Source organism: Fonsecaea monophora, assembly GCF_001642475.1.
Source record: "Fonsecaea monophora strain CBS 269.37 chromosome Unknown Scaff129, whole genome shotgun sequence".
NCBI lineage: Eukaryota > Fungi > Ascomycota > Eurotiomycetes > Chaetothyriales > Herpotrichiellaceae > Fonsecaea > Fonsecaea monophora.
In genome coordinates this window covers 71,233-81,710 of record NW_019174060.1, presented here as the reverse complement: position 1 = coordinate 81,710, position 10,478 = coordinate 71,233, and the positions used below count along the sequence as shown (strand labels likewise).

Here is a 10,478-nt window from a genome sequence, read left to right as displayed (position 1 = left end):
CGTTTTTCAATGCGGAGACAGTTTTTTCTTCAGATCGATGCACATCTGATGCCGCTTGAGCATGTCAAGCCCTAGTAGCAGGTCTACATCTTTGCCTTCCATGACTGTGAAGCTGCTGGCGAGGTTGTACTGTCCAATTTCGATTTCGGCCGAATGAACTCGACCCAATATTTGGGCGGTACCTACACCTTTTGCAATACCCCCAAATCGTTTGTCGACCAGCCGGAGGATGCCACACCGTTCGGCAGCTGACGGGGACATGATGGTCGTTTGTGCTCCTGAGTCTACGAAAGCTTTGATGGGATGGCCGTTGACGATGACATCGATATAGAGCATGGTGACCTTGCCGAATGCTATAAAAGACGAGCGTCAGGCTAGGTCGGCCGGGGAGTAGATCTCTGACTTACCTTCCGGAAACTCTTCCATTGCCTTCTGTAGGTTTTCTGCGACACGTTCTTGCCGTATCATTTCTTCAATTTTCTGTTGTGCATCAACATTGAAAGGATCCGCCTCTAGAAGCGCAATCTGCTCTTCTTTCTCTCTCTGCATCTGCTCGTTTTGCCTCAGCCTCTCTTGTAGTAGATCGTGGAATCTCTCTTGATCCTGAGCGGCAGCTGCAAGTTCGGGATCTTGTCTCCGAAAATCGGCCATGATGGCAGGGTCCCCTAATATCCGGGATCGCAATGGCTCAGAGTGGTTGAAGTTTCTAGCCCTCTCCGTTGAGGGTTGGCCACTGGATGTACCTTGAGCGGTTCGTCGTCTTGGAGGATTGGCCTGGATTGCCATCGGTATTATACCACCTTCCTGGACGTTAAACTGTGCAAGCGTCATGGAAGTGTTTGTGACTGCCATCCCATCTCTTAAGAATATTTGGGCAGATGGAGGAACCCCAATCTCAGCTTCGACGAAGGCTTTGATGTCATTCAGGGTCATATCGGGGCCCACATCGAGAGTGATGAGATCTACTGGTAGCTCTCTGTCAGAGGATACAATGGTTATGGATGTGCGCCTGCGGAAAGTCAGTCCAGAACAGCGGTGACAATATCACCGGATGGCTTGCACCTACATGATGGTGGTTGAATCTTAAGACAAGGTGTATCAGGTGTGATGTGAGACTGGGGTGGGCTCTCAAACGTCTCTTGGAACAAGACAGGGACGAGCTGAATCCAACGCAAAGATAAGAGAAAGAATTACCCTGTGGCACAGAAAAGGTGAAGACGTTGTAAAGAACAAAATATTGCCCTGTGGATGAGATGCAGAATAATGAACCGCTTAGGCATATTTGCGATGACGCACCCGGGGTGGCCAGGCCGCTTCACTTGCTGTATCCAGACAAGACTCCAAGTGGAAGAGCCACTGCATTCAAGCATACTCGATAATTACCTTGTATTTAGTTGTAAGCAAACCCTTGGGCGGCATGGCGGGGTAGAGGGTATGTAGCTAGGTACGTATCAAGCACAGTCCAGACCCTACCAGAGCGAAATCTAATTCAGGTACGTCGTGCATACGGTATCTAGGCACCTAGGAGTCGGATGGTCCGTGCCTTGTTGATGCCAATAGATAGAATGAGAATCCTCTTATATTTTTAATATGTTCTGGGGTACTTGGGTCCTAGCTGTAGCTTGCAGATCGGGTGTGGAGAATTTATTATTACTTGCTCACAGGTAAAACTTACCTACCTAGGTACCTCGTACATAGATACAGAAGGCTTGTAGGGGTCTAGACACCCCTGTGCCCCCGTTGTAACCCCCACTGTGTGCCTGCATCGCCTGTATTCCTGCTAGAGTGGGAGGAGCAAGAGAGCCACTCGCGCCCGTCAGCCCCTCGGAAGGCGCCCACGGTGCCTCATTGCCCACCTGCCTTGACTGCCTTAGGGAGAGTCGCGTGCCATGTGCCATGGCAATTTCTTCATCTCACTTCTAACTACTTGTACTACTGAGCCAGTCGCACTACTTTTTGACACTTCAGCTTCTCCATTAATCGAGTTGTCTGAATCAATCTCTAGAGGTTATCCCTCTTCAGTTGCACTGGCAATCTTGACATAACGATTGTACCATTCTTCATCTGCCCCCTTGACAAGTCCGTGTAAGGTCAGTTGGAATTTGAATTTTCACCTCACACCATTTCTTGGAGCTTTTTCTCACTCTCTCTACATTTTTGTTTCGCCTGCAGTCTTATGACGGCGCGTTCTTGGAGCTTCCCAATCAAACAGCCAAGTCATCTGCCAGCCAACCGGCGCGAATTCAGTTGCTGTCCAATCCTCCCTCGAACGGCATCTCACAGTAGAAGTCGCCTGTTTATCCGGTTGATAACTGCTCTGAACCAGTAAAAATGGCGCCAAACCAGGATCCATCGAGCCAATTAGAGAAATCAATAAAGCCAAGGTCCGCCAAGGTCGACTCCAGAAGCGGTCAGCACTCACAAAACGAAGATGGCTTCATCGACATCCATCCCGAGGACGTGGAAATGCAAGACAGTGACTCGGATGCTGTCGCTCCACCCTCGAAACCATCGTCTGACCCTTTAGAGTTACAGCGGATTAGTCATTCCGACAAGGCTGAGGAGAATCCGGAGGAAGAAGACGAGTCTGAGGAGGACGACCGTGATTTCATGGCCAACCACCCTTTATTGAACATGCTGACTGGGCGGTTGGGGGCACGTCGACGGGGCTCTTCACACAAATGGGATCGTCTTCATCCTGAAAACCAGGCTTTGTCTATATCAAGTGTGGACCAGTGCACCTCACTTGAGGAGGCGGCTTTTCCACCAGAGGAAAGGGCAACTCGAGAAAAGGTATGGCTAAAACAAGCCTCGTCCTCATGCGAGCCATACTACCTGAAGTACTTTTTTATGCCGATACTTGGTCATTCCGCTGACAATGGCCTGTACCCAGTTTCAATACCGTCTGACCAGGTGTCCCGAGTTGAGTTTAGGGCTGTTCACCCAGCCAACCAAAGCAGAGTTGAAGGACTCGTCAACACCGCCTCTGCGACGCTTAATAGCCCATGTAGTTTCGACCAGAACTCCGGCACCCTGTGTTACTGAGGCTTCGATGGGCGTGCCCTCAAACTGGAGGACCAGGAGATCATCGCTACCAACCAACACCGATAAGGAGCCCGTTGGCCATCAAGATATGGGTGGAACTATCTGTGTTCATTCTGTGGCAGTGGCACCCGAGTTTCAGAGAATGGGTCTGGGTTCGATCTTGATGAAATCATACATCCAACGTATGAAAGATGCCAAGATCGCAGACCGGATAGCTCTACTTGCCCACGATCATCTCGTTCCATTCTACAAAGGACTTGGATTTGAAAACATGGGACCAAGTACAGTGACATCTCATGGTGGAAATTGGAATAATATGGTGATCCTCCACATCGATACCCTATCTCATACTGGGCTAACCCTGAGTCAGATACTCGAGTTTGACCATGAGGACGACGACTAGACGACGGTACGCCGCTGAGAGTCCACGAGATGGCAAATTTACTTGTCATCCCTCGCTGTCATTGCCCTGAACCGCTCCGGGGCTCAGATACTGAAAAGCACGCGCTCGAATCAGCTGATGAACGGATGTTGTGAATATTTGTACTTTGGCCCTTGCTTATGGCGTGCGGCAAAGTAGGCTGGGAAAGATGTCCATGAAAGCGGATGTGTAGATGACACTGACGACGCCAGATGAGATTGAATGAGAGTACCTTGGCTTGAATTGCGCATTGTCGCTGCCTAGGACGTGTTGTGGTGTATGTGTACCGACACTTACACCTCAGAGGATGAATCCTCAGTCTCATTCCTGGGGGAATATGTGGTTAGCATGGGATTAGCATAGCATGATTCTATTTGTGGCCTGGCCTGATATTGGGGGCACATGAAAGACAGCAATGTGTCATGGCCAAGCCTCGCCTACAAACGCAGTTGATTTTTATCTAGTGACAAAATTCCTTTGCTTCAGAAAATGCAGGGGGATCGTTTCTCGCTCGTGATACTGATCGCTCTGGTTGTTGACTGAAACGGCAGAGAGGTGCGTGGATAGAGAGGCAGAAATGTGGGTTGAAAGTAAAGCCGAGGGATGAACAGGTGGAGAGCCACAGGGCTTCACCAATGACACTGGATCTAATTGCAACTCAGTCCGCTTGTTGTTACTTCGCTTCCAAACTCCCGGTTTGTTCCTCGCCTCCATCATCGCCCGATGAGGGATGATGGATCGCAGGCCGAGCATTCCCACTGTCTGCAGGTGACGATATTGCTTCTTGAAACCTACTCCTCCTTCGGCCGTGATTCACATCTTCAAGAAAGTGTTCTATCTTCTCTGACATACTCCAAGTTCCCGTACTTTGCGCCTCCTCAGTTTCACCCTCGATCGCCTGCCCAGTTTCATCTCTTCACCGAAACCCAGGATCTCCGCTTCTTGTCTGGCTCAGCCCTGCTGCATCTCGGAAATTCCTACCGAACTTGGCCCTACCATAATAATATCCGGCTGCGCCGCCCGCTGTTGAGTTGTCGCTCCACGATTTCGAACCCAACCCAGGACGGTCAGGGTACGCTAGTCTGATCAATAAGAGATACACATGGTCTTCTTGCGGAGAGCTCAAACAAAAGAGGGTTAAGAGTGCGGAGGGACCTCACGGAAGAGTGCGGGTGAAGGGCGTCTACAGTGTACAGGGACAGGCACGTCCAGGCCTATCGCAGCCTACGTTCACCAATTCCTAATCGGTTACTGAGCATCGGGTCACTCTTTTTAAGGTCTTGACCCTGGGTGCGTCGACAAACCGTCAACGACATTTCTGATCTACCATCCGACATCGCCAGCTCGAGAGCAAAGTCTGTAGACACCATGCCTACCAACCGACCGTTCTTCGCCAATTTCTTTTCGGCCTTTCGAGCCCGTACGAGCCCGGCGTTCCAGGCAAAATCCAGCTCAACCTACGATGCCGTGTCGCCCGGTTCGCTTGTGGCAGCCGCACATGTTTCTACGACCACAGCAACAGTCACCTCGTCAAGTACAAGAACAATAGCCACAAAAGGTCCGGGAGAAGCCTCAACCCCCTCATCACAGCAAGTGCAGTCCAAACCCAACTCAACAACACCTCTCCCTTTCTCATCTAACCCAAGTTCACATCGATACGCACCACCTATGTCCAAGTCGCCAGGGACGAGTTCGCCCGGTCCTCATGGAACGCATACAACCACCAATCTATCAATGTCACCTCCCGGCACGTCCACACCGATGACAAGAGGGCGACAAAGACGTGGCAGCGACAGCTCCAATGCGTCGGGGGGCTTCATTGATGCCGTTGGTCCGGAAAAGTGGTATATCGGCGGCCGGAATGCAGCGGGCGAAGAGACCTTTTATAAACTTGGCTTGGTAACAGGTGGAACAGGAAGAAGAGTTCGCAGCTTAGACCGCTTGAGTCTTTGAATTGCCAACGGTCAAGGCGCAGCTATCAGAGAAGAAAGCAAAGACCAGTCTGAATGGCAGAGCGAAGCTGGTCATCTTCAAAGCACAAAGAGGCAACGTAATTGCCATCTACAAATCCTCAACGCTTCACAATCGACCCAACGAGATATGATTTTGTCGTCATTTCTCGCGTGCCCCGGACAACTGTATGGCAGAACGGAGAACCAGAAAATATTTCATCCTCTGAATCCGGGAGAAGGCAGGTGGAGCAGGGAAATACGTTGAAGAGATGGTCAAACCACTCCCTCAAATGAGGGCGTACAGAGCGAGGCGTCGACGGCGTTAGAATTCGCATAAAAGTGCAGCGGCCATGTGCACATGGACCAAGTCCTTATGACATCGTATTTATGGCCAGGGAGGTGCACTGATCAGCTCTCTGAGCAGAGCTCTGATCTGTTTGAGCATCAACTGGCATGGTACATACCTACCTACGGAGTATACGGAGTAAAGATATGCAGGTCCTAGCACTGAGTACTTATGGCTCGTACCTAAAATAGAACAAACAGATGACGGACTCGAGAATCTTTCTGTACCAGTTTTGCTCTCGCCTTGTATCTGGCATGCTGGCATTTCCATAGCGAGTGTCGTCTCTCCTGGACCGGAGGGAAAAGGACTACGTCGTACGAGTATGCTACCCTCTCTGGTTACAGCCTAGTTTTGGCACAACACAAACACCCAAATTGGCAGCGTCATCAAACACACCGTTGAAAGGATCTAATGAGCATTTAACAATAATTATGATGATCATAATCAATCATCTCCTCCAGGAATCGATGCATGAGGAAAAGCTGATTATGGCATGTTGCATATGCAGATGGCGCAAGGGCACACGTCTCTATAACCCCCTCAATCTGGCACTTGAGGGTCACCTACCCTAACAGCCTATCAAGCCTATCTAGTACTGGTAATGCTCCAGGAAATAATGACATACTTCTTACATATTTGGGGGTGGGAAAGGGGGGCACCGTGCCTACTCGAAGGGGCCACCTCAGCGCCCGCGATTCGCCCCCCGAGGCTCCGACTCTTCTCCGTCACCTCCGTCACAATCATCCGCCATTCACCATTCACGCTTTCCTTCCTCACGGCCGTGTGATCCTCCCTCGACCAATACGAGGAAATCATGCTGCTGTGTGATGCTGCCGTGCTACAAACCCCTTCGCTCATTGTCCTTTTTCTTCTGGCCTCGGGCACAGAGGAATGAATTCTCAGCACCAAAATCTGACCTCCTGCATCACCCGTATTATACTCCCGCCTCACTCGGTTATCGACGATTGAGGCCAATGCCACCTGCAGTCCATACCTCGTCCCGAGTACCTACAGAGATCCCTACTACCACTAAATTCACCTAACTTTCCTTCGGACCTTTTCTCCGGCCGCAGACTCCGCTTACCCTGCAAAGGGGCTCGCGGCGCCTTGGTAAACGGTCAGTGCTTGTGCATCGAGCCTAGTCCCCCTTCCAGCTTGTTTCAACTCGTATTCGCACCCTTCAACGCCACCTGCAACGCGCCGCCCCATTGGATACACAAGGCGTTTCAATAAATCCGGTGCTCGCACAGACACTACATCCAAGGGGCACAGTGTGGAGATCTTGTTTGGCGGGTGCAAAAGGAACCCAATTTTTTTTCTACAAAAACGACAGGTCTTGCAGGGAATTTGCCGCACACTTAGGTAAATCAAGCGAGAAAGCCGAAAAGCCTAACAGGGAAGATTTCAAACCCAACCACGCTGTCGGAGGCTCCTAGTTGTAGCGTAGATCTTGGTGCCAAAGACCCTCTGCGTCCCTGACGGCCGCCTAGTGGCTGCCTTGCCGGCGCTCCCCGTCTTGCGAAACCCTCACCTGGCGCAAGCCGTCGCAAAATCCGCTTCAAGTCGGATGCGAGCACAAGGATAACAGGCCCAGTTACGATTCCAACTTGACCGTCACTGCGCTTGGAGTCGGTCGAAGGGGTTGCTCTTGGGGGGCGGTTACTCGCGTGTGGCACCGAGCACTGAGCCCTCGAGTCGCCCTCGATCCCAACAACCTCCCTCCGGACCAGACCCCATCTCTAAGCACCATGCTCAGTCATCCTTGAGCACCAGAAACCACCCGAACCCCAGGCGCGTTTTTCTTTGGGCTGCTGAGGTGCTCCTTCCAAGTCTCGACAAGTCGCATCTCGTCAGTACATGAAGGCCATTGTGCCTACGCCGAATTCCGCATAGCCCTTCTCTGCACGTCGTTATTATTCATGGTAAATTCGATCCCGTGTCAAGCAGGTTCTCCCCTACCGTAGGGATCAGGTTTCATCATTTTGCCATTATTTGTAACCAGCCTCCATCTCTGCGGTTCGAAAGTTTGGACGTTCACTCTGGCTTCTGGGTCGGTCCTTTGGTCGCAAACTTAGACATGAAGTCTCCCTGATAGGCGAAAATGGTCTCTCGAAAACGCGGCGCGGAGGAACATCCTGATGGTGTCGTCAGGGCGGCGAGCAAATCATGTTTTGCCGCCCCGCTAACAAACTCTTTGACGTCGGATCACCTCAGTCCTCCTCCAAGTCCAACCTCGAGTTGTAGTTGCCAAAAACCTGCAGGCATGGATCGGATCTTCGCTATGTCGCCGACTCCGACGGTTGTCCTGGACAAAGATTTACGAATAGTCATGCTGTCGAATTCCTGGCAAAAGCAGGCTCATATCTCCTTGGACAAAGTTCGTGGCAAACCCTTTCTGGAGACGATCGGCGACTTGCTCTTACCAACAGATGCCGTCACCACCACCCAACTGATCCAGGGTGCAATCGCGAGCCGCGAAGAGCAGCGCTCTGAACCCTTACCAGGGCTCAAGGCTTCCAGTTATTGGCGGGTCCGAGTGTCGCCGATTTTTGACGAGGACGAACTCCTCTACGTAGTTGTAGAGGGTCTCGACGCTACGGAAGAGGTCGACAGGACAAAACAACACCTCGCTCAATTATCATCGGCAGAGACATATCGCCTCTTGGTTAGCACCCTTCACGATTATGCCATCTTCATGCTTGACGCCGAGGGCTGTATAGCCACCTGGAACACCGGCGCCATGTTGCTCAAACAGTACACCCAGGAGGAAATCGTGGGGAAACACTTCTCGGCCTTCTACAGCGAAGAGGACCGAAAGGCACGGAAACCGGAAAAGGAGCTGCAAGTGGCTTTGCGAGAGGGCAAAGTGGAAGACGAAGGCTGGCGTGTCAAGAAGGACGGGTCCAGGTTTTGGGCAAATGTCATTATCTCTCCAGTCTACCGCGACGGAGTTTTGACTGGCTTTAGCAAAATCACCAGAGATTTGACGGAACGAAAGGCGGCAGAAGCGCGACTGATAGCTGCATACGAAGATGCATCCAAGATGAAGTCCGACTTCCTGGCCAATATGAGCCATGAAATCCGAACCCCAATGCATGGGATGTTGTCCGCCTTGTCGTTACTGGTCGACACGGGCCTCACAGACGAACAGAAAGAGCTTGCCAACATCATCGATGAATCGGGGGCCATTCTGTTGCAGGTCATCAATGACATTCTCGACTACTCCAAGCTCAGTTCGGGTACCTTTTCGCTCAACAAGGAGGTCATGAATATTGTGGAGATTGTTAATGCAGTCCGACGCTGTTTCAACATCGGATCAACCGAGAATTTGAGATTCGAAATCGACCTGGATCCTCGCCTCCCGAATTTTGTCCAGGGGGATCCTCTCCGCTATCGTCAGATCTTGCAAAACCTGGTGTCAAACGCGATTAAATTCACCGACAGGGGCTATGTACGGGTCAAGGTTGCTCTCACCCACGAGGATGAAGCTTCGTATGCCATAAAAACCGAAGTGATCGACTCGGGTATCGGTGTCACTCCTGAGGCAGAGAATGTCTTATTTACCCCGTTCACCCAGCTAGACACCTCTTCGACCAAAAGGTACAAGGGCACTGGACTCGGCCTTTCCATTTGCAAGAGTTTGGCTGAACTCATGGGTGGGGTGGTAGGTTACATGCGGAATCCAGAGCACCAGGGAAGCATCTTCTATTTCACTTCCAGAGTCAACAAATTAGAAGTCTCACCAGCTAAACCACTTCCGAAGGGCACGCTGGAAGTGGATCTCAAGAAGTTGGCGCAAACCAAGCACATTCTTCTCGTCGAAGACAACGGCATAAATCAAACAATCATGGTTCGTCTTTTGCGAAGCTTTGGCCTCGAGAAAGTGGATGTGGCCTCCGATGGTGCGGAGGGCGTCAAGCTGATGACCCAAAAGCCTCTAGCCTACAGCCTGATCCTGATGGACATCTCTATGCCGGTGATGGATGGCGTGACCGCCACAAGGAGAATTCGAGAAGCCGGTCACGTGGTTCCCATCGTCGCCATGACTGCGAATGCGTTGAAGGGAGATGAAGAAGCTTACCTCGCAGCAGGCATGAATGATTATATCGCCAAGCCTGTGGACAGAAGACTTCTGATGGAGGCGCTAGTGAGATGGCTGAGTTGATTCATCTTTGACAGGGGTTGCGACAAGCAATGCACAACCAGGGAGATTTTGAACGTGGTCTGCAAGACAAATAGACCACCATATTCGGGTCCAGCACGAATCGCGCTATGCACTTCGTTGTCAAGCATGTCCAACCGCAAATCGGCGGAGATCGCGCGGAAACAGCATAACGCATCGCCGGCCTCAGTCAGAGACTTCGTGAGCGTCATTGTCGAGACACATTACAGGCCCCCCGAGATGGCCTCGAATTCCCGAGGCACCAACCTGGGGTCGAGGCCAGCTGAGAAAACATTGCGATTGCAGGGAACGCAGTTTCGGGTATGTTCATTCTCCCACGCAAGGTTTCACATGCAGAGGATCCCAAGGAGTCGGCCTTACCAGAGTCCTCGCATGATTGAAGAGTAAATGGCCAATGCGTCGTTGATTAGGTGTATCTGAGATATGACCAAGCCTGCATCTGATTTCCTCCGAATCACCCACCGCCACCGCCACCGCCAGAGCAGGTATGCACGGGAGTAAGTGTCATCGACACACAACGCTTGCTGGGGT

The 10,478-nt window shown here is 51.4% G+C and overlaps 4 protein-coding genes across 4 annotated transcripts; 3 read left to right on the top strand and 1 right to left on the bottom strand.

Moving 5' to 3' along the window:
* Positions 1-6: 6 nt before the first annotated feature.
* Positions 7-933, bottom strand: AYO21_10736 (hypothetical protein; the record flags this gene model as incomplete). The annotated part of the gene is made up of 2 exons (XM_022660645.1): positions 7-353; positions 408-933. 2 exons carry the CDS (start codon positions 931-933, stop codon positions 7-9), a joined length of 873 nt encoding a protein of 290 aa, XP_022507073.1.
* A 1,398-nt stretch (positions 934-2,331) lies between these two features.
* Positions 2,332-3,448, top strand: AYO21_10735 (hypothetical protein; the record flags this gene model as incomplete). Its single annotated transcript, XM_022660644.1, has 2 exons — positions 2,332-2,793; positions 2,894-3,448. 2 exons carry the CDS (start codon positions 2,332-2,334, stop codon positions 3,446-3,448), a joined length of 1,017 nt encoding a protein of 338 aa, XP_022507072.1.
* Positions 3,449-4,834: 1,386 nt separating this feature from the next.
* On the top strand, positions 4,835-5,570 carry AYO21_10734 (hypothetical protein; the record flags this gene model as incomplete). The annotated part of the gene is made up of 2 exons (XM_022660643.1): positions 4,835-5,365; positions 5,436-5,570. The coding sequence occupies 2 exons, from the start codon at positions 4,835-4,837 to the stop codon at positions 5,568-5,570; spliced, it is 666 nt and encodes a 221-aa protein (XP_022507071.1).
* A 2,475-nt stretch (positions 5,571-8,045) lies between these two features.
* On the top strand, positions 8,046-9,929 carry AYO21_10733 (hypothetical protein; the record flags this gene model as incomplete). Its single annotated transcript, XM_022660642.1, has 1 exon — positions 8,046-9,929. One exon carries the CDS (start codon positions 8,046-8,048, stop codon positions 9,927-9,929), a length of 1,884 nt encoding a protein of 627 aa, XP_022507070.1.
* Between the last annotated feature and the right edge of the window lie 549 nt (positions 9,930-10,478).